General features: G+C 34.4%; 1 protein-coding gene across 4 annotated transcripts in view; it reads left to right on the plus strand.

The window, feature by feature from the left end:
* Window positions 1-27526, plus strand: part of NOL4 (nucleolar protein 4) — a 494820-nt gene that overhangs the window by 133729 nt on the left and 333565 nt on the right. For all 4 annotated transcript variants that reach the window (XM_051970265.1, XM_051970266.1, XM_051970268.1 and 1 more), the window contains exon 5: window positions 7760-7892. In XM_051970265.1, the coding sequence (XP_051826225.1) occupies window positions 7760-7892 (133 nt within the window). The remainder of the gene's footprint in view (window positions 1-7759; window positions 7893-27526) is intronic.

The raw sequence follows: 27526 nt of genomic DNA on the forward strand, positions 1-27526 counted from the left end.
ACATCAGCCTGGAAGTATAGCAATGGTACCCATCATCAGAGGACTAAAATAATTTGCTTGTAAAAAGATGGTTTAATCATCATTGAATAGTAAATTTATTGAAAATGATGAAAGACATATACAGATTTTGCTGAGAAGTGAAAATGGAGACTTACTGAATGGAGAATAAAGACTTTATAGTCTCTTCCTTTAGTCAAAGTGAGTATAACAGTTTGGATGGGGGGAAGTTGAAAGTCAACAAAATTGCATTAAGTCAAATATGTGTCCAAGTGGCCAAGTAGACAAACATAGTGAGTTTCTTTGCCTCCTCTCTAGTGATTTATCCATTCTGCAGTATAGCTACTTAAAAATATTGATTCTATATAGTTGTTCTCTTATAAAAATGAGGTTAAAAATAAACATGTAATTAAATGTTGACCATATAAATGGATAAATAAGTGTGTTTGAGTATATAGAAACATATTTTGCATTTACATAGGAATTGTTATACAATTTGGGGTTGGTGTAGGAGAGTTTGACCAGTGATCTCATCAATATAGAACATGCTTGATGAGGTAATCAACAGATAAGGTAAACAACAGATCAGCAATTTATTTTGCAATCTATATTCTTAGAGAATTGCCAGAGGTGGAAGAAGATTGAAAATTTAACTTACTTGCTTAGCATCATCACATAGCCAATATGTATTAGGGAAGCTAACTTGGGTATACATATATGTATGTATGTATGTATGTATGTATTTACATATATACATATATATATTTAGTTACATGATACATTTCGTCAAATATAACTAGAAAATATATGCTTCTTTGAATATTTCATACTAATAGATGTTATTATAAAGATTATATTACATTTACAGGTATACCTCAGACAAATTGAATTGGTTTCCAGATCACCACAATAGAGTGAATATTGCAACAAAGCAAGTGACATAAATTGTTTTCCAGTTCACATAAAAGTTGTTTCCAGTATACTGTAGTCTATTAAAAGTACAAATAGTATTATTTCTTAAAATACATACATACATATACGTGTATATATATATATATATATATCTTAATTTTAAAAAATCTTTTATTGCTAAAAATATGCTATCCATCACTACAATCTTCAGTGAGTGATAATATTTTTGCTGGTGGAGGGTCTTGCCTCAATTTTGCTGCTACTGACTGATCAAGGTTGTAATTGCTAAAGGTTGGTGATTTTTTTTAAAAAATAAAACCAACTTTGAAGTTTATTGCATTGATTGGCTCTTCCTTTCACTTGAACACTTTTGGCCATTGGAGACTTATTAACTGGCTTAATTTTAATACTGTTTCTCTAGGTATGTGGAGGCCTGAAGAGAGGGAGAAAGGATGTAATGGTCTTTGGATAGAGTAATCAGAGCACACACATTTATTAAAGATTTTTTTTTTGTCTCATGTGGCTCCCCAAACAATATTCTAGAACATCAAAGATTACTGGTCACAGATCATTGTAACATAATAATAATGAAAAAGTCTGAAATATTCTGAGAATTACCAAAATATGACACAGAGACATGATGCTGTTCACCAATAGGCTTGCTCAATGCAGTTGTAAAAAGCCTTCAATTTGTTAAAAAAAAAAATTCAAAAAATGATAAAGTGAGGCACAGTAATATAAAGTGTGCCTACATAAAGCACTTTAAGGCTCATGAAGCATTTTTCTCACATCCCACAACAACTTTGTGACATAGTGTGATCATTATTACCTCTATATTATATATTACATATAACATATATAATATATTACCTCTATATTATGTATTATATAAAATATTACCATATTTTACACAGTATGAACCCAAGGCTCAGAGAGAGAAGTGTCTTGCTGATGTTTATACAGCTAGTAAGCTCTAAATTGGGGTTGTACATTAAGGTCTCTTGGCTTGCATTCTGTTCTATTATACTACACTTTTTGTATTTGTACTTGTTTTTGTTTTGTTTTGCTTAACATCATTAAGACTAACACAAATTCAACTTGCATTAATAGTAAAATGATGTCCAAAGTAAGGAAAATGAGTGAACCAATGGACTCTCCCTTGGTCAAGCTTCTGAAACATCATGTTCAGTTCTTGGTATCACCTTATGAAGAAGGTTAACAAACTAGAAAGATTCTGGAGTGTGTTAGAATCAGCTCATAAGGGCTTTGAGAGCCAACTGTTCATTTTTCTGTGTAAGCATTTATACCTCAGAAAACAGCAAACATTATAAATCAAGATCCAATTTATTGTTTTGTTGATTGCCTAGACCTAAGAAAGTGATGGGGAAAATGTTAATAATTAAACTTTAAGAGTATATCATGGACGCATTTTTCTCCTCTCGAGAGTTGGTGGTTAATCATTCCTAAAAGCATTCTAGAAAAGTGTGACCAGTACTGGTGAAAGAATTTGTCCTAGAGATAAGGAAATTAATGGGATCATCTTGACTCTTTCCAAGTATATGAAAGACCATTCTGTAAAAGGATAAATTTGGTTTGTCTGGGCCCATACTGCAAAACTAGGGACAGTGAGGTAGAAGTTGCAGGAAGGTATTTTATATTTATGTAAGGAAAAATTTTCTAAAACATAGAGCTGTCCAAGGTAATGCATTCCCTCTCACTAAAAGTCTTCAAAAAGATATTTTTGTTAGGAAGGTTAGAGGAGAGATTTCCATTTGAGTTCTCTTCAAATCTGGGATTCTGTGAATGGATCATGATTACAATGGACTATTTGTCATCATATTTGTGTATATAAGATTTGAATTCTATGAGCAAAAACTTCCAAAAAGAAACTGGTTGCCATGTTTGTGAGTGGAATTTCCTCCCACAAACATTTTTAAATGGTGGAAAAGAAACCTTGAGAACAACTTCATGTTAGGACACCTGAGTCCTAGCCTTAGTTCTGCCACAAACTAGTTGTTTGGAAATCCAGTTAATAGTCTTGTGTCTCAGTTTCCTCATTTGCTAGCTGAAAGGGTGGGACTAGCTGTTCTCTAATTGTAGTTTTCATCTCCAGAGTTCTCATAGATTTAAAGATGAAAGAAACCTTTATGAATGGTTTAATCAGAATTATATAGACTTCCAGAATATCTGAATCAGCATTTTTTGAGACTATTTTATCCCACCCTTTCTTGAGAAAGAATACCCTCCACCACAACTTCAAAAAGGGATCATCCAGCCTCTGCTTAGGGACATTTAGGAGGAGGATGCTACTGAATCCTGAAGCATGAGTAGTTCTTATTCTTATATTTAAGACTTTTAATATAAGAAATTGAGACCCGAGAAGAGAGGATATGACATGTACAAGGAGCATATCTAGGAAGTAAGAGGAAATACTTTCTAGTTCCATCAAGATACTTGATTCCTTGTCTATTCATATGAAATATTTCTTGAAAATTAGAATATTTGTCTCGTTATCTCTCTATAACAGTTAAATAAAATGTTTTTTAAAAAAAGATAGTAAGACAATTATTTGAAGAGAAAGAATAATTTTATGACTCTTTTGAGCCTGGAGATAAGGATATGGAAGATTCCTCTTATTGTCACATTTGACTAATATCCTTTGATCTTTCCTAAATTTTATAGAAAATAGCATTTATGCCATGCCCTTGTATTTAAGATATATTTGCCAATTTAAATTAAAAGATAATTCTTAAATTAACATATAGTTAGAAAATACAATATACTGACTTGGGATTTTTATTACTGCATTTTAAAATTCATATCAATGGCATACTTAACATTTTAGAATAATGAATAAGGTTATTAAAGATGAATAATCATCATAGATAATCAGAGTAGGAAATATTTAAAATGAAGTTGCGACTTTTATGGCACTTGAAATAATGAATGAGAAAAGTATTTTTTTAATTTTACAAAAAAAATCATAGAAAAGTCATTTATCAGTATAATGGTTTTTGCTGAATGTTTCATTTCTCACACAACATCTAACTTTTGGCATCGCAAAATGCACAGAAATCTGGTACGAGTTTAACATACTAAAGAGTTGTTTCCTGTTGTAATGATCCTTTTGAATCCTAACATAGTCTTTCTATCTGTCTATCTATCCATCTGTCTATCTTCTCTCAAACTTTGGATACATTTTTGACTTGCACTAGATATGCACATTATCAACCATATTCTGCATTCTCAAATCTTGGATAATATGTTCTTTGTGTTTCATTCCTTAATCAGCTAATTCTAATGAACTCTGTTCCTCACCTCGAATTTTAAATTCACCAAACTGAATTCTCTGCTTTTTTTGACTAAAAATTTTCTTTGCACTTTCACAACATGCCTTTTGTTTCTCTTTTTTTTTCCTCATAGGAATAATCTAAGTGTCTAAGCTTTACTTCATCTCCACATACAAATTCATGTTTGTAATAGCAATACTCAAATTAGTGGATTCACATGACAAATTTCTAGGTTGAAGGAAACACCCAGTGGCTTCTCATTCTTCAAAAGAGCTGTAATTTCATTGCTATACCCTTCCATGGCATGTGAAGTATAACTTCTCCACACCTTACAAAACAGCATCATTATTTCTGATAATCAAATAAATGATCACTTAATAGCTAGCTTTTTGATGATGAACCTTTCCAAACTTAAGTTGTCTGGTCCATACATGACTTCATAAAATCTGCCACATCTGCATATTGCCCACACCAACCATGATTGGACATAAGAATAGAACTTTTGTAGAATAATATTTCATTCCACTAATATTTAATAAATACCTAATATGACTTACATTTGTAATTTAACAGAGAAACCTCAGGATAGCCCTTCATTTGCATTTTAATACATACCTAGAAGAGTTCTATAATTAAAATGTCAAGAGAGCAAAATTTGCTACAGAATATACTTTACCCTTTTACTGCTAACTTGGCCCTTTAAGATTATTACTAAAGTCCATTCTATATCTTTTCTCCCACTCCATCCCAGCTTATACCCTCTTTGATGACTAAGGATAAGCTCATTGCATCTTTTCCTTCTCTGAGCTTTTCCTGAGTCATTCCTAACACATGAACGAGCCCCCACCTTTTTGTCAATTAAAGTAGAAAACCTTTCAATTTAAGTTTTACCATCAACTTTTACTTTCTTTGGGATGCCTTTATTTATATTTACTTATTTATTTATAAACATAAATAAATAATAATAAATGAATTATTTTAAGTAATATTTGTAAAAACTGATGTTTTTCCCATCTGCTCCTTTAAACACATGATTGTAGTTTCAAAATTTTTTTTTCATTTTGATGAGACCAATGAAAAATAACAATTTCTCTGCAGCATAGAGTCTCAGACTTGCTAGGAAATTAAAAAAAAAATAATGACTTACCTAAGAGTCAGTACTTGAATCCAGGTTTTTCTCACTCTGAGGCCTATACTTTATCTACTGGTCCAGGCTTCCTCTCTTATAATAACATTTACATTAAGTCATATTGATTGAGAAGTCATTGATTGACAAATTATTGAAAGGAGGTGTATTGCCATTCATACTAGATACTTCTGAAGTACCTGCTAATAAAATATATGTTGTAAAAAGCTTGTCTCTTTTTTCTTTTTTTTTTTTTTATTCATCTATTGCTAATCCCCAGAGTCATCTCCAATCATCATCTTCTCTCCTATCCCTGAGAAAGGAAGTACTGCTGGAAGAAATTGCAAAATCTTTCTGATGAATTAGGTTCCACTACAAATGTATGCTGTTGTAGTTTATTGAAATTCACAAAATGCACATGGAAATCCTATGCATCTTTGACTGATTCTCTATAATGATTTGGAAATGACCAGTCTGGATATCTCTCTTTGACCTCCCAATTCCATTCTTCCCAAGAGATGACATTTGGCTTCTATTTTTACTGATTATTAAATTTGTATCAAAATTATCAACTTCATCTCATGCCTCTCATCTATCCAGAGTTTAAAATAATACATTTTATCTTCATCTAATCCTTTATCCTTCAACCTGTTCTGAAAAAATCATGAAACTAAATTCTTTACCAAGGCCAGCCTATTTCCTTGTGCTCTTGACTTCATTTCCTTTCTTCTCAGCATTTTTAGCTATTCTCACTTAGCTTCAGTGAGAATCTTTTCTCCTTTTTCTGATTCTTTTTGCTCCTCTTTCTCTTTAAATATGAAACATTCCTCCAGGTTCTGACGTCACTTTTTCTTCTCTCCGTAATTCTCTTAATTGACAAGTTCATCAAATTAAGTGACTTTATATGATTTAGAATTGAAAGAGATCTTAGAGATCATTGTCTCATATCTCATTTGACAGAAAAGGAAACTGAAGACCATAAAATTTGATAATGACTACTATTTATATAGGATTTTAAGAATTGCAAAGCACTTTAGAAATATTACTTTATTTTATTCTAACAATTACCATGGAAGGTGAATGTCATTACTAAATCCCTTTTTACAAATGAGAAAACTGAGGCAAGTAAAGGCCTAATTTACAATCACATAAGTGTCTAAGGCTGGATTTGAACTCATGTATGTTTGATTCCAAGTTCAGCACTCTATGCTTCTCCAAAGTGCCTCTAATGTCACAGCAATTAGCAGAGAGGATTCAAGCTCAGGTTCTCTGACTCCAAAATCTAGTGCTTTTTCATAATGCCATATGGGAATCTCTATGCAAACTCCCACATTCACAGATCTCATTTCTACCTTTTTTTTTCTGAATTCAAAGTTTATATTTCCAAGTGTTTATTGAATATCTCTATGTAGATAAAAATTCATTGAATTGTTGCATTGTTGACTACCTAAAATTCAACATATCCAAAACTATTTTTTCTTAATATCTTAATTTCTCTTAGCAAAATTACTGTCATTTTAATCACTCAAAATCTAAACCTCAGACTTATCTTTGGCTTATCTATATTCTTTATTCCCAACTTCAGGTTGCATTCTTTGGCCTGTGCATTCTATTATGCAATATTTCTTACATGCATCACATATATTACCTCCCCACTGCCATTCACTAGTGTAGACTTTCCTCACATCTCATCTGTAATATCCTAACAGTTCCTTTCTGGCCTGATTTTTTTCATTATTTTCCAATTCTAATACATTCTTTTCACAGCTACATATATTATCTTCCTAGCCTTCTCAAAAAGCTTTTTTTTTTTTTGCATATTTCCTAAATTTAAAAAAGTGGACTAGCATCTGAGATTCTTCACAACTTTACTCTGGTCTTTTTGTCGTAATCTATATACCAATCAAACAGTTGAATACTTTTTATATGCTATTGGTTATTTTCAATTAATTTTCTCCCATAGAGATTGTCCTCATTGTCTGTAATGCATTTTCTTCATATCTTTGATTCTACTCTCTCTAAAAAGCTTTTCCTGATAACCTAATATAAAAGTTATCTATTGGCATATTTCCCACAAAACTTCACATGTGTTTCTTTTTTTTTTTTATCACATTCTACCTTTTATGTATATCAATGGATTGGTTAACTGCCAGATTGCATGATTGTATCATACTTATTTATGTACTTGTATTATCTCCTCTTCTTTTCCCATTATATTGTAAAATGCTTTAGGGACCCCCTTTTGAATGTTTTTCTACCAAACAAATGGACTAATATTTTGTGGTTAGCAAATGCTTGTTGAATTTCATTAAAATTCACTAACTGGGTATTAACTGATTACAATGTAAGTAATATTATTTACAAAGTAGGGATATTAGTGGAATATACTCATTATTTGAAATTTGTTTCATGCTATAATGCTTTTATTTTGTAGGATGAAAGTTCTATAGAAAGCGATGAATTTGATATGAGTGATTCCACACGCCTGTCAGCTGTGAACTCTGACCTTAGTTCTAATCTTGAAGAAAGAATGCAGAGCCCCCAGACTGTTCCTGGTCAGCAAGATGGTGAGTGTTTTCATTTATAATAAAAATACAGTGAATTTGAATCTACTACAGATTTTGTCTTTTCCAGAGTCACTTATTTATCTATTAATAATTTTTAGTATTGAAGTATTTTTAATTTGAACTTTTATATTAGATTTGTTTGTAGCATATAAATTATTTATACAATCAATAATATGATGCAACTTTGCAGATTTCTGTGCTTGTAAACTCTCCTGTGTTCCCTGGACATTAGTTACATTTTTACTAAATGCAGTCTAGTTGTGTTTGTTTCAATAGCCCAGGAATACAATTCAATTCATGATGATTTCTAAGATTATTTTATTTAAAAAAAGTAAAATCAGTGTGATGTACTAAGATTTTAATCAAGAGTAATTTGATTACAATTGCTTTCAAAAATTTTTACAATAAAGAATTTGAACTAATAACTAATGCATTTAGAGTATTTTTGTTGTGGAAAAATATTTTATTAGAATTCTTGTTTTTGTCATGTGGGTTTTTCATTTTAATGAAAAAAATGGAGACAGCTTCTGCTCTTAATGTCTAATAGATGTAAAGATCCTTAAAAGATCTAAAAGAATAACTGTCTGCTTCTCTTGTTAAGGTAGATGTTAAATTCACAAAGCTGGAATGTCAACAAAATTTGAGGCACTTAGAAGTTCATCTTCTCTCTTTAGAATTTTAGCACATCATAATTATATTAAATTATAAAGAAATAGCTGTAAATTATCTCTACTATCTTTAGAAATTACAATTTTCATATGTGTAAAATTCTACATGCAAGTATTTTTTTTTAATTTTTGGTTAATTATGTATAAAATCTGCTTTTGGAGGCTTCTAAATACATAGAAAGTGGATGTTTTTAACCATAATTAGTTCATTATGCAATTACCTAACTATAAAGGAAGTTATTGTCTATATAGTCTTGTACCTACAAGTAATTTCAAGAACTAAAAATTGCTTGTAGCAAAAAAGGTGAGAGACAAATGTTTTTGTGTTTCATTCTTCCTAGAAAACATATGCTGCAAAATTTCTGTTAATTTTCTTAAATGCTGTTTATGTTTCATGGATGTGATGAAGACTGAGAAAATCTTAATATTAAAATAACACAGGGGCTTCAAAAAGGTCCCTTTCCCATTCTTTACACAGTTGTCTAAAAGCCATAATTAGCCTTGATTGCAAGAAATATAGAAAGAGAAGCTTATGTGAGTATCTTTTACAGTACTGGTAGCTTTAATACTGTCATTAAAAAAAAAAAAACTTACTATAGGAAGGTTATTGAAACAGACGGCATTTTGCTAGTAACATACAAAGAAGATGTTTTGCTGGTTAAGAAATAAAATGTCTTGTATATCTTGTTTAAAATGCGAGTATATGTAGCTCTGGGTTAATGTAATGGTTTATTGGAATGGACATTAAACTGAGATAAGCTTGCAAAAGATTTACAATATTACTTTCTATCTATATTTGGTTTCATATACATCATTCAATAATGCCAGTATATAGCTTTGGTGAATAGTGAACAATGAGTCAGTTATTCTTTTGCTATAGAATTGTTTCCTTGAAAGAAATTGCCTAGCTTTTGCTTCTAGGATGCAACTGATATATCTAACAAATCAATACTGACTTGAACAAAATACATGGAAGAATGTGAAGAATAATTATTCTGGGAAAGATATGTTCTTCTATGGCTTACTGGAGTTAGTTTTTAGGGGAGACATATTAGAGAGATCCTGTCTCTGTTCTAACAAGTTTTACCAAGCTTTAGTGGATTTGCTCAATCTGTATACTCCTTTGTTCTACCAAATCTGTTCCTTTAGACATAAAACACTTAAAAATATGAGGAGTTGAAGAAAATATGATTAGTAACACAAAATAATTTGTATATATGTTAGCCAATAATTAGATAGAACTTGCAGTTTTCTCTTGAATCGAATTCTCTTGAAACTTTAGGTAACTTGAAATTGCTTTGATTTTTTTTTCTAAATACTTTTGCTTTGTAAATAAATAAATATCTCTTTCATGAAGTAGACCTCTTCTATGGATAACGACTCTTTCTGGAAAAAAAATGTTACTCTTCCAATTGTCTCTAATTCATCTTTTATTAAAAACATTTAATTATTCATTAGTCTAATTATGTTTACATTCATGAATTGCTCATTGATTTATGAAATTATGAAATGGAATAGACATGTCCAGTTCTTAACATACACGCTAGGAAAGCAATTGGAAGCAAGATTACATTTTAATAAGATATAGGGGTTATATGAGAAATCAGTCACAGAAAGCATAGAAACAAGAATTAAAAGGGGGCACAGAGGCAGATGGTGTGGGAATGGAGGATGGGGTGGTGAAGGAAGGCAGGCAGCATGAGGACCAATATGGGGAAGGATGAGTCACTTAGATATCTGCTGTTAGATTTGGGAACACATGAGCAGCATGGACTCTTAGAAAATGGGACAGTGTTAAGAAGGATAGGAATCTGAATTCTCATTTTTGTGGAATTGTTTATGGAATTCACTACCATATCTGAATCTTCTCAAAGTTATTGGTAAAACTTTAAAATTAATATATTCATATTATTTTAGAGTTATTACTATCATTTAGTATTCTGCTGGTATCATTACAGGTATGTGAACTTACCTGAGATTTACATATCACAGAACCCCAAATACATGACAATAAAGTCTATATGGCTTTCCATGATTTAGCACATATCACCCAAATGTGATTTTTAATTAATAAATTATGCAGTTTATAAACTATGTTCCTTTGATTTGGGGGATGGTTTGTATGTGACTTTTAGGTTCCCCTTTGTGATCTTCCTGCTATTGCCACTGTACACTGACTTATCCTTAAACTTGATATGTTGACTGGAAGGTGAGAAAGGGTGAAGAGGCAAGGACTGGTTGGAGAAACCAGAACAAGATATAATTTAAAACATTCCATAATAATACTGCTGATGATGGCTGACTTCTGTATTCCTTTGAGGCTACAAAGGAGTTTCACAAATGTTTCATTTGATCCTCACAAAAAATAATCTTGTGAGATATGGTATAAGCTTCACTTTATAGATGGGAAAAGTTAGGCTCAGTCAAGTGACTTGCCCATAGCTAAGGCTAGCTAAGATCTTAGCATCTAGAAAAGAAAAAAGACCTCAGAAGTAATTCAAGCCACTCATTTTACAGATGAGAAAAAACTGAAATTCAGAAGTTCAAGTATTTTTCCCAAGGATACATATGGTATCTGTCAAGAGAGAGTTTAAACCCTGGTCCTTTAGTTCCAGAGTGATCACTCTTTCCACTTGAACTTCAGATCTTCCTTGCACCCACCTGAATAAGAATTTGGGTACCTTTGTCACCCGTTGTCCACTCCAAAAGATGAAGGGTTTTTTTTAGTTTCATGACAACTTTGAATATTTCCACATAAAACATATTGAGAAAATTATTTAGTTCATAATTGGCACTTAATGCATGGAGTTAAATTAAGCTGATTAAGAAAGATGAAGAAGAATGATGCAGAGCAAGTTTTCCTTCTTCAATGGTTCCACTAGTATAGATCTGAAGAAGAGAAGAAGTAGGAGAAGGAGGAGGAGAAAGCCATCCAACATACATTAATTAAATTATTAATTATTATTAATATTTTATATTAAATATATTCTATTTATTATATAAATATAATTGTTATATTAAATATAATATTAATATAATAATAAATTATTAAAATTAAAATCAACAAACTATTTGTTAAGTATCTATTATATCCATGGCATATCACTCTAGAGGCATAGAGCCTTTCTTGAGGTCAAAATTGACCTTTGAGATTACATTTAGCCTAGTCTTTGATGGGATATAATAAAGTGAGTGAAGGATAGATTTTTTTACAACTTGAGAAAAACATAACAATAATAATAGTTAACATTTATGTAGCATCTACTATTTGCCAGACACTATCCTAAGCACTTTACAATTACTATCTCATTTGAATCTCAACAACAAACATAATTATGCTGTTATGATCTCTGTTTTAGAGATAAAGAAACTGAGGCTCATTTAGTACAGTGCCTTTTTTGATGTGGGCATGTCATGCTTGGTGATCCTGTCCCAGTATCTTCCATATTTCACAATCGATTTCAAAGTTCTTTAGAAATACCTTCAGCGTGTCCCTGTGTCGCTTCTTCTGACCTCATTGTGAGTACTTCTCCTGTGTGAGTTGTTCATAAAATAATCTTTTTGGCAAACACACATTTGACATTTGAACAATGTGGACAGCCCATCAGAGTTGTGTTCTCTGCAATAGTTGAATATTTGACTATTGAGCTTGAGAAAGGATCTCAGTGTCTGGTACTTTATCTTGCCTAGTGATCTTCAGAATGTTTCTAAGACGATTAAAATGATATGGTATGGAAAATACATCCTCTATGAAAGATCCTAAAAAGAACATAGAGAAGAATTTCATATTACCAAAAGATATATATGAGTGATAATCATCATCAATGAAAAATAATGAGAATCTAAGTACATTCATGATATGCCCTCCATGATATTCTGGCACTTCCAAGTAAGTTATGACAATAATCTAATAACACAAATGTGATTTAAAAATTGCTTAGCTATTGTCCTTCATTCTCAAAGAGGATAGAAATGACATCATTATGTTAGAGTTAAGGTAGTGTATCTGACAGTGGTTAATCAGAGCAATATGAGCTCGGAATATTCTATCACAGATTGGACACAAATGGTTTTTGTGAATATTTGGGGTAGATTGTCTAACTTTGTGCATCTTATATTTCTTTTGAGGTAATTCAATTTTGCTTTACTCATAGAGCACAGCACCTTCTCAGATAAAGGCATTTTTAAAACAACTTTTATTAAAGTTTTTTATTTACAAAACATATGCATGGGTAATTTTTCAACACTGACCCTTGCAAAGCCTTTTGTTCCAAATTATCCCCTTCTTACCCCACCTCCTCCCCTAGATGGTAGATAGTTCAATACATGTTAAATTTGTTAAAATATGTTAAATCCAATATATGTATACATATTTATATAGTTATCTTGCTGCACAAGAAATATTGGATCAAGAAGGAAAAAAAAATTGGGAAAGAAAACAAAATGCAGGCAAACAACAATAGAAAGAGTGAGAATGCTATGTTGTGGTCCACACTCAGCTTTCATGGTACTCTCTTTGGGTATAGATGTCTCTCTTCGTCACTGAACAATTAGAATTGATTTGAGTCATCTCATTGTTGAAGAGAGCCATGTTCATTAAGACTGATCATTGTATAATCTTGTTGTTGCCATGTATAATGATGTCCTGGTTCTGCTCATTTCACTTAGCATCAATTCACGTAAGTTTCTCCAGGCCTCTCTGAAACCATCCTGCTGATTATTTCTTGCAGAACAATAATATTCCATAACATTCATATAACGTAATTTATTCAGCAATTCTCCAATTGATAGGCATCCATTCAGTTTCCAGTTTTCTTGCCACTTCAAAAAGGGCTGCCACAAACATTTTTGCACCTGTGGGTCTGTAGAGTATGGGCTAGTTCCCTGGAAGGCCTCAGGGTCAGCCAGAGTCAGAATAAATTAAAGTCCTTGGTCTTTAGGGGTAGAAGTGAAGGAGGCAGACAAGTTGTCATGCTGCTTGCCAAAGACCTATTCTGGATTCTGGAGTCTGGAGTCACCAACCTCTCTTCTCCTCATCCTGCCACCAAATGACTCTGGCCTCTCTCCCTCTCCTTTCCCATCCTTGCCTATGATTATCTTAACAGCAAACATTCAGCAAGCACCAACAGTGAGCAAAGCCATTTATCCAAACATATGCTAATAGATTCATTTTCTCACATCAAATAGGTAATTAGCCTTATGTGCTTGGTTGTCTGATTCAAGCATACCTTTTTGGAGTTTATCTCCTGCTTTCTTTTGTTTTTGAACATAGATGGTCACACCCTCACTAACTTCTCAGGAAGGGAGGTGAAAGCACTAAAAAGGAGATCATCATGCCTTCCCTGACTTCTCAGGAAGAGAGATGAAAAACACAAAAGGGAAGTAGGGAGTCAAGCCAGATATTGTTAGTGGGTTTCTGGGCTGAAGGGTCTTACTAGAAACAGGTATGCACAAACCCATCAGCATTTGAGGTATTACACAAGCACATAGCAATAAAGCACAGTCCAGCAGTGATGACTCTCCCCACAGCTAGTGCAAGCTCAATATGCTGTAACAAACATGTTGTACATGTAAGTAGTGATATAACAAATAATATGAATCAACATGATATTGTAAAAGATTTCCAGAAGTCCTAGAAGGAGGGTATGTAAATAACAATCACACATATGCCTCCTTCAGCAACCAAGAAATAGTCCAAAACCAATCTATTGTCTATTACTTCATATGTTAGGGAATCCAGTGATTCTTGCAAGTTTTTGAAGTGCTGCAACAGTCTCTTTATGCGTTAGGGAATCCAATGATTCCTGCAGATATTTTGCAACAGTCTTATATGTCTCAGGGAATCCAATGATTCCTGAGAGTTTTAAAGTACTACAACAATCTTTTCATGTCTCAGGGATTCCAATGATTCCTGAAGGTTTTGAAGTCCTGCATCAGTCTCATTAACAATTTTTGATGTCCATGAGTCAATTGCCATAATTGCCATGCTCTTTTAGTGATGGGCACAGTCAGTGATGGAACCACCCCATGTTTCTTGGGTCTTCTCCTTCGTGTCAAGTGTCTGCTCCATCTCTCTCCTATGGACAAGGCAAATATGGCTCATTGGCACCCATCTGATTCCTTATGAATCTGTAGAGAGACAAGCAAATACTCTCCCCTAAGCAGTTAACCTATTTGGTCCCTTCCATTCACCACTTTCTGGATCTCTCCACATCACCTGGCAATTATCTAAAGATAGTGGAGCTGCTCCCACTGGACACTGCCCTTCCGGTGGGTTATAAAACCTGTCTTTCAGAGCCAGTGCATCTTTGTCAAAAATCAAGAAGTTAATTGTATAAAGAGCTAAATTAAGAAGTTCTCTAGGATTACCTGTGGCATTCCCTTTTTTTTGTATTTGGAGGAGTATCTTGATGCCTCTGTTTATCCTCTCTACTATTGCCTATCTTTGAGGATTAAAGGGTATGCCAGTGGTTTGTAAAATCTTATACTGTAAACAAAAGTGTGCAAAATGTTTAGAAGTAGAAGCACATCCATTATCTGTTTTTATTGCTTGTGGCACACCCATGATTGCAAATGCTTGTATAAGGAATTCAGTGACCACTTGGACTGTCTCTTTTGCTGCTAGTATTGTAAAAGTGAATCCTGAAAACGTGTCTACTACAACATGGATAAAAGAAAGACAAACAAAAGATTTACAATGAGTCACATCCATTTGTCAAATTTCATAGGGTCTCAAAGCACAAGAGGTCTTCCTTGGAGGGAGTATAGGAGTGTGGAAAGGAAGGCAAGCTATATAGGCTTTCACTATGCTCCTAGGTTCCTCTCTTATTATCCCAAATTGTAAATGTAAAGCTCAAGCAACCTAATGATATTTAGAATGAGATTCTTGGGCTGCCTGAAATAAAGGAATATTGGCTAACATGGTTAGAAGACTATCTGCCTTTGAATTACCATCAAGTCCACTATGGGAGTGGACATGCAAGATATAAATCTTACCTGGTTGGTTTCTCACTTGCTCTTGAAGTTCCTTAAAGAGCTGATATATATTGGAAATTACAAATTTTATTTGGGCTGTGGCAATTCTTTGCACCATACCTACTGAATAGGCAGAATCAGATATTATATTTATATCTCCTGGATAATAAGAGAGCTAGAATGATTGCATACAATTCATTCTGCTGAGTGGACTGAAAAGGAGTTCTGACTATTCTCTTTATAGTTAAGTCATGAGAGTATACAGCACAAATGTTATGTTTGGATGCATCTGTAAAGATAGTTGGTCTTTTAAAAGGAACTTTAGAAACCCTTTCTTCAAATCCATAACCAATTATGCAATAGTCTGGTTATCTTTAATGGAGACCCATGTGTAAAATTTGGAGCCATGACTAATAAAATTTGTCATTCTGGGATGGTTTCACAGCATACATTAATTTATGCATTGGTATAAAAGGTGTATATTTTGTCAGGTTTTATCCCAGATAATTGTACTGCTTGCTTAATGGCCTTTAATAAAATTCTAGCCACAAGCACTGAGTAAGGAGTAAGGCTTTGTTCTGGTTGTGTTGGGAGGTTTACCCACTCTATCCCACTGTCTCCTTGATGAAGGACTGCTGTGATGACCGTATATTTAAAATCAGCCAGAGTCAGGAATTCAGGTTAAGGGAAAAATCTTCAATCTTTTATTCTCAGTAGAGGTGAAGAAGGATTGCGATAGCAATATGGGCAGCTGTGACAGGAAGCCAGACAGCAGAGGTGAAGGGGGATTGCAGGTGAAAAGTGGGATCGGAGGTGAAGGGGTGTCTCGATAGCAATACGAACAGCTGTGTCAAGAAGCCAGCCAGTCGTCTCTCTTTCCGCTTCCCTTTCCACTCCCCTGCCTCCACCCACCAAAATCGTCATTTCCTATACAATGTATCAGGACTTGCACAAAGAGTGGGCAGGGGACATTCTTTCTCCAAGCATATATATTAATAGAGTATGGTCCAATTACTATTTAGCCTCATGTGCTTGGGATCTCAGTGCATCAACTCAAGCCTCAGCCCATTACAGACTGCTGTGGGTGCCTCTTTTTTTTTTTTTTTTTTTTTTTTTTTTTAGCACACATTTTCAACCACATTGGATAAAGCCAGTTCAACTTCTCTCAAAGTCTCTTGACCTTCTTTTGTAAGTTGGTGTGGTGAGTTTAAAGCACTGTCTCCCCTTAACATGTCATATAATGGTTGCAATTGATAGGTAGTCAAGCCTAACACTGAACGCATCCATTGTACATCTCCTGTCAATTTCTGAAAGTCATTTAAGGTGTTCAACTTCTCTGTTTTTAAGGACAGTTTTTGTACTGTAAGAACCTTAGGATATACTTCATATCCTAAATATTAAAAAGGAGCATGTCTGAATTTTTTCAGGAATATGCAATTTGTAGTTCCTTAGTGTTTCTATGGTCTTTTGTAGACATGCTTCTAACATTTGCTTCTCAGGTGCACATCCCAATATATCATCCATGTAATGTAATAACATTATTTTTGAAAATGCTTTTCTTACTGGAGTAAGAGCAGCAGCAACATTTGACATATAGTAGGGCTATTTTTCATTCCCTGTGGCAAAACTGTCCATTCATATGTTTTATAAGGCTCAGCTAAGTTAACACTGGGTACTGAAAAGGTAAATCTTTTCATATCCTCCTTATCTAGAGGAATAGAATAAAACAATCCTTAATGTGTATTACGTAAAGAAGCCATTTTCTAGACAACTGAATAGGAGATGGAAGTCTAGGCTAAAGAGTTCCCATAGTTTACATCTATTCATTTACTTTTCTTAAATCAGTCAACATCCTCCATCTTCCAGATTTCTTTTTTGTAGCAAATATAGGGGAATTCCAAGGACTTAGAAAAGGTTGTTAAGTATCATTGGTCAAGTTGCTCCTGTACTACATCTAATAAGGCCTGAATTTTATCAATAGCTAAGGCCACTGTTCTATCCACACTGGTGTATCAATTTTCCATTGAATAGGAACAGGTGAAAGTGTTGTCAGGCCTTCAACAGCAGCCCTGCCTAAAAAACTGAAATACTCATTTATAGTCCTAACTGTTGTAAAATGTCTCTTCCCCACAGATTGATGGGGGTTTTTTCAACTTTAAAAGGAATAAAAACTCCTGTTTCACCTTCAAAAGTCCATCTCAAAGGGGTACACTGATTTCATCTGCTATTGATCCTCCTAAGCCAGATATGTAGGTGTCTGCTTTAATCTTTGGCCAGTGACTGGGCCAATTGGCCCCTCTAATGACTGTATGATCTGTACTTGTGTCTACCAATCCTTCTAATGATATGCCATTTATATAAGTAGTGAGCATAGATTGGTCAGCTATAACTGCTGCAATCCAGGATATTCCTGGATTCTGTGGCTTAAATTCAGAATCTGGGCAACTATCTCCAGATTGCCTATTAGGAGTCTGTATCAGTAAACCTGATGCTACTACTTCTCCTGCTTGATAAGTCATACATTGTCTATCTGTATTAGTGACTAGGATATTATTTACACATTCCCCAGTTTCCCACATCAGTGTATGGATGAACACTGTTTTGTAAGTACTCTCAGGAGGTGAAATGGTCAAGCCTACTGTGCCTGGAGTTAAGGGATCGATAGGCTGGAGAGGAACAGATTTCACCTCTCCTGGTATCTATTTCTTCTTTCTTGAAGGACGAAGGGTACATGCATTCTAATGTATCCAAGAGTCCATCAATCTGCTCCCAAGTTACAAGCAAATCTTGCTTCTTTATTAACCTAACTATGTTTTTTATAAAGCTCCTTTATGGTGGGTGTGGGGGTGGGGATGGAGGAGAATCTTTTCCTAGTAGCTACCCCATTTCAGCTAAAAAAGGAAAGTTATTAGTTTAGCTCTTAACAAAGTAAGTTTCCTGTTTGTTTATTAAAATACTCACTCTTTTCTTGGACACAGGGAGATCTTCAGTGAAATTTGGGTCCTTGGTCCACATTGGGTGCCAAATGTAGAGTATGCACTAGCTCCTTGGAAAGCCTCAGGGTCAGTCCAACTCACAATAAATTAATGGCTTTGGTCTTTTGGGGGAGAAGTGAAAGAGGCAGGCAAGTTGCCATGCTGCTTGCCAAAGACCTATCCTGGATTCTGGAGTTTGGAGTCACCAGCATCTCTTCTCCTCATCCTGCCACCAAGCGATTTTGGCCTCTCTCCCTCTGCCCTCTAATCCTTGCCTGTGATTATCTTAACAGCAAACATTCAGCAAGCACTAACAGTGAGAAGAGCCATTTATCCAAATATATACTAGTCAAATATATGCTAATATAATCATTATCTCACATGAAATAGGTAATTAACCTTAAGTGCTCAGTTGTTTTATTCAAGCATATCTTTTTGGAGTTTCAGCCCTCTATATGGGTACCTTTCCCTCCTTTAAGATCTTTTTGAGATATTATCCCAGTAGAAACACTGCTGGATCAAAAGGTATGCAGTTTGATAACTTTTTGAGTATAGTTCCAAATTTCTCTCCAGAATGGTTGGATCTGATCACAGGTCCACCATGTGTCCCAGTTTTCCCACATCTCCTCCAACATTTATCATTATCTTTTCCTCTTATCTTAGCCAATCTGACAAGTATGCAGTGTTATCTCAGAGTTGTCTTAATTTGCATTTCTCTGATCAGTAGTGATTTGGAGCACCTTTTCATGTGGCTACAAATAGTTTCAATTTCTTCTTCTGAAAATTGTCTGTTCATATCCTTTGACTATTTATCAATTGGAGAATGGCTTGAACTATTATAAATTTGAGTCAATTCTCTATATATTTTAGAAATGATGCCTTTATCAGATCCTTTGGATGTAAAAATGTTTTCCCAATTTATTGCTTCTAGTCTTCTCTCCCTTAATTTTGTTTGTACAATAATTTTTTTTAACTTAATATAATCAAAATTTTCTATTTTGTGATCAGTAATGATCTCTAGTTCTTCTTTGGTCATAAATTCCTTCCTCCTCTGTGAAGACCAAACTAGCATCCCGGATACCTTAGAATCAGCCAGAGTCAGGATCTTTATTCTTTATTCTTGATCTTTAGGGATAGAAGTGAAGGGAATGGAAACAGGATTTTAATGACCTTCTTTTTCCTTGTCTACTGCTTTGTTTTTCTTCACCCCCTAATCCCTCCCAGACTGTATACACTAAAAGATCGAACCAGCACAGAATGTGGGAAGGGCCATTTTTCATGTATATGCCAATAGAGTATTGTCCAATCGATAATTAGCCTTAAGTGCTCAGTTGTCCAACCCCAGTGCATCAAATGAGAGTTCATTCCACAGGCCTGAGAAGTAAACTATCCTATTTTCTTCTAATTTGTTTATAATATCATTCTTTATATCTAGATCATGAACCCATTTTGACCTTATCTTGGTATATAGTGTTAAGTGTGGATCCATGCCTAGTTTCTGCCATACTAGTTTCCAATTTTCCCAGCAGTTTCTGTCAAATAGTGAATTCTTATCCTAAAATCTGGGGTCTTTGGGTTTGTAAAACCCTATATTGCTATAGTCATTATTTTGTTCTGTAAACCTATCCTATTCCATTGATCAACCAGTCTATTTCTTAGCCATTAGTACCAAATGGTTTTGATGACCGCTTCTTTATAATATAGTTTTAGATCTGGTACAGCTAGGCCACCTTCATTTGATTTTTTTTTCATTAGTTTCCTTGAAATTCTTAACCTTTTGTTCTTCAAGATGAATTTTGTTATTATTTCTAGGTCAGTAAAATAGTTTCTTGGTAGTTTGATTGGTATAGCACTAAATAAGTAGATTAATTTAGATAATACTGTGATCTTTATTATATTCGCTCAACCTATCCAAGAGCACTTGACATTTTTCCAATTGTTCAAACCTGAATTTATTTGTGTGGAAAATGTTTTGTAGTTTTGCTCATATACTTCCCTACTTTCCCTTGGCAGATAGATTCCTAAATATTTTATACTATTGACAGTTATGTTAAATGGAATTTCTCTTTGTGTCTCTTGCTGTTGAATTTTGTTAGTAACATATAAAAATGCTGAGGATTTATGAGGATTTATTTCATATCCTCCAACTTTGCTAAAGTTGTGGATTATTTCTAATAGTTTTTTAGTTGATTCTCGAACATTCTCTAAGTATACTATCATATCATCTGTAAAGAGTAATAATTTGGTTTTCTCATTACCTACTTTAATTCCTTTAATCTCTTTTTCTTCTCTTATTGTCAAAGCAAGCAGTTCTAATACAATGTTGAATAATCATAATGATAGTGGGCAACCTTGTTTCACCCCTGATCTTATTGGGGATGGTTCCAGTTTATCCCTATTACATATGATGCTTGCTGATAGTTTTAAATAGATGCTCCTGACTATTTTAAGGAAAAGTCCATTTATTCCAATGCTTTCAAGTGTTTTTCTTAGAAATGGGTATAGAATTTTATCAAATTCTTTTTCTTGCATCCATTGAGATAATCATATGTTTTTTGTTAATTTGGTTATTGATATAGTCAATTATGCTAATAGTTTTCCTAATATTGAACCAGCCCTGAATTCCTGGTATAAATTCTACTTGGTCACGATGTGTTATCCTGGGGATGATTTTCTGAAATCTTTTTGCTAGTATTTTATTTAAAATATTTGCATCAATCATTATTAATCAGAGAAATGCAAATTAAGACAACTCTGAGATACCACTACACACCTGTCAGATTGGCTAGAATGACAGGGAAAGATAATGGGGAATGCTGGAGGGGATGTGGGAAAACAGGGACACTGGTACATTGTTGGTGGAATTGTGAACACATCCAGCCATTCTGGAGAGCAATTTGGAACTATGCTCAAAAAGTTATCAAGCTGTGCATATCCTTTGATCCAGCAGTGTTTCTACTGGGCTTATACTCCAAAGAGATACTAAAGAAAGGAAAGGGACCTGTATGTGCCAAAATGTTTGTGGCAGCCCTGTTTGTAGTGGCTAGAAGCTGGAAAATGAAAGGATGTCCATCAATTGGAGAATGGTTGAGTAAATTGTGGTATATGAACGTTATGGAATATTATTGTTCTGTAAGGAACGACCAGCAGGATGAATACAGAGAGGACTGGCGAGACTTACATGAACTGATGCTGAGTGAAATGAGCAGAACCAGGAGATCATTATATACCTCAACAATGATACTGTTTGAGGATGTATTCTGATGGAAGTGGACCTCTTTAATAAAGAGAGCCTTAATTGATCAAAGATGGACAGAAGCAGCTACACCCAGAGAAAGAACACTAGAAATGAATATAAACTGCTTGCATTTATGTTTTTCTTCCCGGGTTATTTATACCTTCTGAATTCAATTCTCCCTGTGCAACAAGAAAACTGTTTGGTTCTGCACACATATATTGTATCTAGGATATACTGCAACCCATTCAACATGTAAAGGACTCTTGCCATCTGGGGGAAGGGGTGGAGGGAGGGAGGGGAAAAATCGGAACAGAAATGAATGCAAGGGATAATGCTGTAAAAAATTACCCTGGCATGCTTTCTATCAATAAAAAAATTATTAAAAATAATAATAATAATAATAATAAATCTGTGATTCTTTATAAAAAAAAAGAGTGAATGTTGAAAACTATCTATGCGGTATTTTGAAAATAAAAAGCTTTATAAAAATAAAATTAAATAAAATTTCCAACTCCAAAAAAATAAAAAATAAAATAAAATATTTGCATCAATATTCGTTAGGGAGATTGGTCTGTAATTTTCTGTCTCTGTTTTCAATCTACCTGGTTTAGGTATCTGTACCATGTCTGTGTCATAAAAGGTATTAGATAGGAGTCCCTCATTACCTATTTTTTCAAACAGTTTAAATAGTATTGGAATTAATTCTTCTTTAAATGTGTGGTAGAATTCACGCATAAATCTATCTGGTCCTGGGAAATTTTTCTTAGTGAGCTGATTAATGGCTTGTTCTATTTCTTTTTCTAAAATGGGACTATTTAAGTAATTTATTTCTTCTTCTGTTAATCTGGGCAATTTATATTTTTGTAGGTATTCCTCCATTTCACTTAGGTTATCAAATTTGTTGGCATAAAGTTGGGCAAAATAACTTTTATTTATTGCTCTAATATCCTCTTCATTGGTGGAAAGTTCTCCCTTTTCATTTTTGAGACTAACAATTTGATTTTCCTCTTTCCTTTTTCTAATCAAATTAACTAAATATTTATCTATTTTGTTCTTTTTTTTTCATAAAACCAACTCAGTTTTATTTATTAATTCAATAATTTTTTTAAATTTCAATTTTATTAATCACTCCTTTTGTTTTTAGAATTTCAAATTTGACATTTGATTGGGGATTTTTAATTTGTTCTTTTTCTAGCTTTTTAAATTGCAAGCCCAATCCATTGATCTTATCTTTCTCTAGTTTATGCAAATAAGCATCTAGACATATAAAATTTCCCTGTATGGGACTTCCAATTAAGATGGCGGAGAGGATGCTCACAACTGCATAAGCTCCGCGTTTTCTCACACTATCCACTTCATTACAAGCCTCTGAATTAATGCTTGACTGAAAAAAACCCAGAAATAGTTACCAAGAGAAGCCATCCTTGAGATTCGCCAAGAAAGGTCTGTCTTTACTGGAGGGCTGGGACGGTTTTAGATCGGGCGCAGGCGGCGGGCAGCGGCAGTGAGAGCACGGGAGCAGACTGGAGAGGGGGTGGGGAATAATCGCAGCCATCTCTGCGGGGAGAGCTTCGCTAAAGGTTTGGATACTTTGCTCCGGCAGCAAGTCAGCAGCCCAGCAGAGAAGCTAAAAACACCTGGGCTGAAGAATACAACCCCAAACAGGGAGTCTCTCGGGACCTGGCCGCTCCCCCTTCCCCCCCCACAGTGACTCAGCAGGCTCTGGGATCTCAGAGCGCAGGCGCAACACAGTCCTGCTAGTACCTCACTGCTGCCCCCTGCAGTCTGGAGAGGAAGCTCGGTAACACACCCAGCCTCCCCCAAAGAAAGACTCCAGTTTTTTCTGTTTTTCTTTGTTAGTTTGTCTCTGATTATTAGACAGAATAAGCAAGAAGCTGAAGAGGACTTTAACCCTTGACAGCTTCTATACAGATAGAGAGCAGACTCTAAATCCTGAGGAGACTAAAAACAGACAGTCTCCAGGTGAATCCCCAAAGGAGGAGATCATCTGTTCCTCAGCACAGATGAACCTCATAGAAGTGATTAAAAAGGCTCTCACAAGGGAGCTAGAAGAAAAATGGGGAAAGCAGAGTGAGGCTTGGCAAAAGGAGAGGGAAGCTTGGGAAAAGGAGAGGGAGGCTTGGCAAAAGAGCCTGGAGAAAGTTAAAGAGAGAGTGGATAAAGAAATAAAATCCTTGAAAAATAGGATTGGTGAACTGGAAACAGAAAATAGCTCTCTAAAAAACAAAATTGGCAAAATGGAAAAAAATTCCACAGAACAAAAGAACTCAATTGGACAGTTAGAAAAAGATCTTAAAAAAGTGAGCAAAGAAAATACTTCACTGAAAATCAGGGTCGAACACATGGAATTGAATGACTCGAGGAGACAAGAAGAATCAGTCAAGCAAATCCAAAAAAATCAAACAATGGAAAAGAATGTGAAATACCTTCTGGGGAAGACAACAGACCTGGAAAACAGATCCAGGAGAGACAATCTGAGAATCATTGGACTTCCAGAAAAACATGATGAAAAAAAGAGCCTGGACACTATTTTCCAGGAAATTATCAAAGAGAACCTCCCAGAAGTCATAGGAACGGAGAAAATAATAAACATTGAAAGGATTCATCGATCACCCACTGAAAGGGATCCTAAAATCAAAACACCAAGGAATATAGTGGCCAAATGCCAGAACCCTCAGATGAAGGAAAAAATATTGCAAGCGGCTAGAAAAACCCAATTCAAGTATCAAGGAGCCACAATAAGGATCACCCAGGATCTGGCAGCATCCACATTAAAAGATCGAAGGGCCTGGAATATGATATTCCGAAAGGCTAAGGAACTTGGTATGCAACCAAAAATAACTTACCCAGCAAGAATGAGCATCTTTTTCCAGGGAAGAAGATGGACATTCAACGAAGTAAGCGAATTTCATCTATTTCTGATGAAAAAGCCAGAACTTAATAAAAAGTTTGATCTACAAATATAGAACTCAAGAGAAATCTAAAAAGGTAAAGATTAATCTTAGGAACTATATTTTGACTATATAGATGTATAAAGAATACATGTATACCTTGTTCTAGAAATTGATGTGGAAAGGACATTGTACCAGAAAAAGGGTAAAGTGGGGATAGTACATCTCATGAAGAGGCATAGGAAACTCATTATATCTGAGAGAAAGAAGGGAGGGGGATGAATATAGTGGGTATCTTACTGCCTTCAGAATTGGCTTTAAGTGAAAAATCTTAAGACATATTCAATCTATGGTGAAACTTCTCCCACCTCATTGAAAAGTGAGAAGGGAAAAGTGAAAAGGGAAGGAATAAGCTAAGCGAAAGGGAATACGGGAACTGGGAGGGAAAGGGGTAAGATAGGGGGAGGAACTCTAAGGCGGGTGGAGGGATACTAAAAAGGGAAGGCTGTGAGAAGCAAGTGGTGCTCACAAGCTTAATACTGGGAAGGGGGGGTAAGGGGAAAGAAGGGAGAAAAGCATAATCTGGGGTTAACAAGATGGCAAGCAATACAGAATTGGTCATTCTAACCATAAATGTGAATGGGGTAAACTCCCCCATAAAGAGGAAGCGGTTAGCAGAATGGATTAAAAGCCAGAATCCTACAATATGTTGTTTACAGTTAACACACCTGAAGCGGGGAGATACATGCAGGTTAAAGGTAAAAGGTTGGAGCAAAATCTACTATGCTTCAGGTGAAGTCAAAAAAGCAGGGGTAGCCATCCTGATCTCAGATCAAGCTAAAGCAAAAATTGATCTAATTAAAAGAGATAAGGAAGGGCACTATATCTTGCTAAAGGGCAGCATGGATAATGAAGCACTATCTATATTAAACATATATGCACCAAGTGGGGTAGCATCTCAATTCTTAAAAGAGAAACTAAGAGAGCTGCAAGAAGAAATAGACAGTAAAACTATAATAGTGGGAGATCTTAACCTTGCACTCTCAGAATTAGATAAATCAAACCACAAAATAAATAAGAAAGAAGTCAAAGAGGTACACAGAATACTAGAAAAGTTAGATATGATAGATCTCTGGAGAAAATGTAATGGAGACAGAAAGGAATACACTTTCTTTTCAGCAGTTCATGGAACCTATACAAAAATTGACCATATATTAGGACATAAAAACCTCAAACTCAAATGCAGTAAGGCAGAAATAGTAAATGCATCCTTTTCAGACCACGATGCAATGAAAATTACATTCAACAAAAAACCAGGGGGAAGTAGACCAAAAAATAATTGGAAACTAAATAATCTCATACTAAAGAATGATTGGGTGAAACAGCAAATCATAGACATAATTAATAACTTCACACAAGAAAACGATAATAATGAGACATCATACCAAAATGTATGGGATGCAGCCAAAGCGGTAATAAGGGGAAATTTCATATCTCTAGAGGCCTATTTGTATAAAATAGAGAAAGAGAAGATCAATGAATTGGGTTTGCAACTAAAAATGCTAGAAAAGGAACAAATTAAAAACCCCCAGTCAAACACTAAACTTGAAATTCTAAAAATAAAAGGAGAGATCAATAAAATTGACAGTAAAAAAACTATTGAAATGATTAATAAAACTAAGAGTTGGTTCTATGAAAAAACCAACAAAATAGACAAACCCTTAGTAAATCTGATTAAAAAAAGGAAAGAGGAAAATCAAATTGTTAGTCTTAAAAATGAAAAGGGAGAACTCACCAGTAACGAAGAGGAAATTAGAGCAATAATTAGGAGTTACTTTGCTCAACTTTATGCCAATAAATTCGACAACTTAAATGAAATAGAAAAATACCTCCAAAAATATAGCTTGCCCAAACTAACAGAGGAAGAAGTAAATATCCTAAACAGTCCCATCTCAGAAAAAGAAATAGAACAAACTATCAATCAACTCCCTAAGAAAAAATCCCCAGGACCAGATGGATTTACATGTGAATTCTACCAAACATTTAAAGAACAATTAACTCCAATGCTAAATAAACTATTTGAAAAAATAGGGATTGAAGGAGTCCTACCAAACTCCTTTTATGACACAGACATGGTACTGATACCTAAACCAGGTAGGCTGAAAACAGAGAAAGAAAATTATAGACCAATCTCCCTAATGAATATTGATGCTAAAATCTTAAATAAAATATTAGCAAAAAGATTACAGAAAATCATCCCCAGGATAATACACTATGACCAAGTAGGATTTATACCAGGAATGCAGGGCTGGTTCAATATTAGGAAAACTATTAGCATAATTGACGATATCAATAACCAAACAAACAAAAACCATATGATCATCTCAATAGATGCAGAAAAAGCATTTGATAAAATCCAACATCCATTCCTAATAAAAACACTTGAGAGCATAGGAATAAATGGACTTTTCCTTAAAATAGTCAGGAGCATATATTTAAAACCATCAGTAAGCATCATATGCAATGGAGAAAAACTGGAACCTTTCCTAGTAAGATCTGGAGTGAAGCAAGGTTGCCCTCTATCACCATTATTATTTAATATCATATTAGAAACACTAGCCTCGGCAATAAGAGTCGAGAAAGATATTAAAGGAATTAGAGTAGGCAATGAAGAAACCAAACTATCACTCTTTGCAGATGATATGATGGTATACCTAGAGAACCCCAGAGATTCTACTAAAAAGCTATTAGAAATAATTCATAATTTTAGCAACGTAGCTGGCTACAAAATAAATCCCCATAAATCCTCAGCATTTTTATACATCTCCAACAAAACTCAACAGCAAGAGATACAAAGAGAAATTCC

The sequence above is a fragment of the Antechinus flavipes genome, chromosome 1, assembly GCF_016432865.1.
Source record: "Antechinus flavipes isolate AdamAnt ecotype Samford, QLD, Australia chromosome 1, AdamAnt_v2, whole genome shotgun sequence".
Classification (NCBI taxonomy): domain Eukaryota; kingdom Metazoa; phylum Chordata; class Mammalia; order Dasyuromorphia; family Dasyuridae; genus Antechinus; species Antechinus flavipes.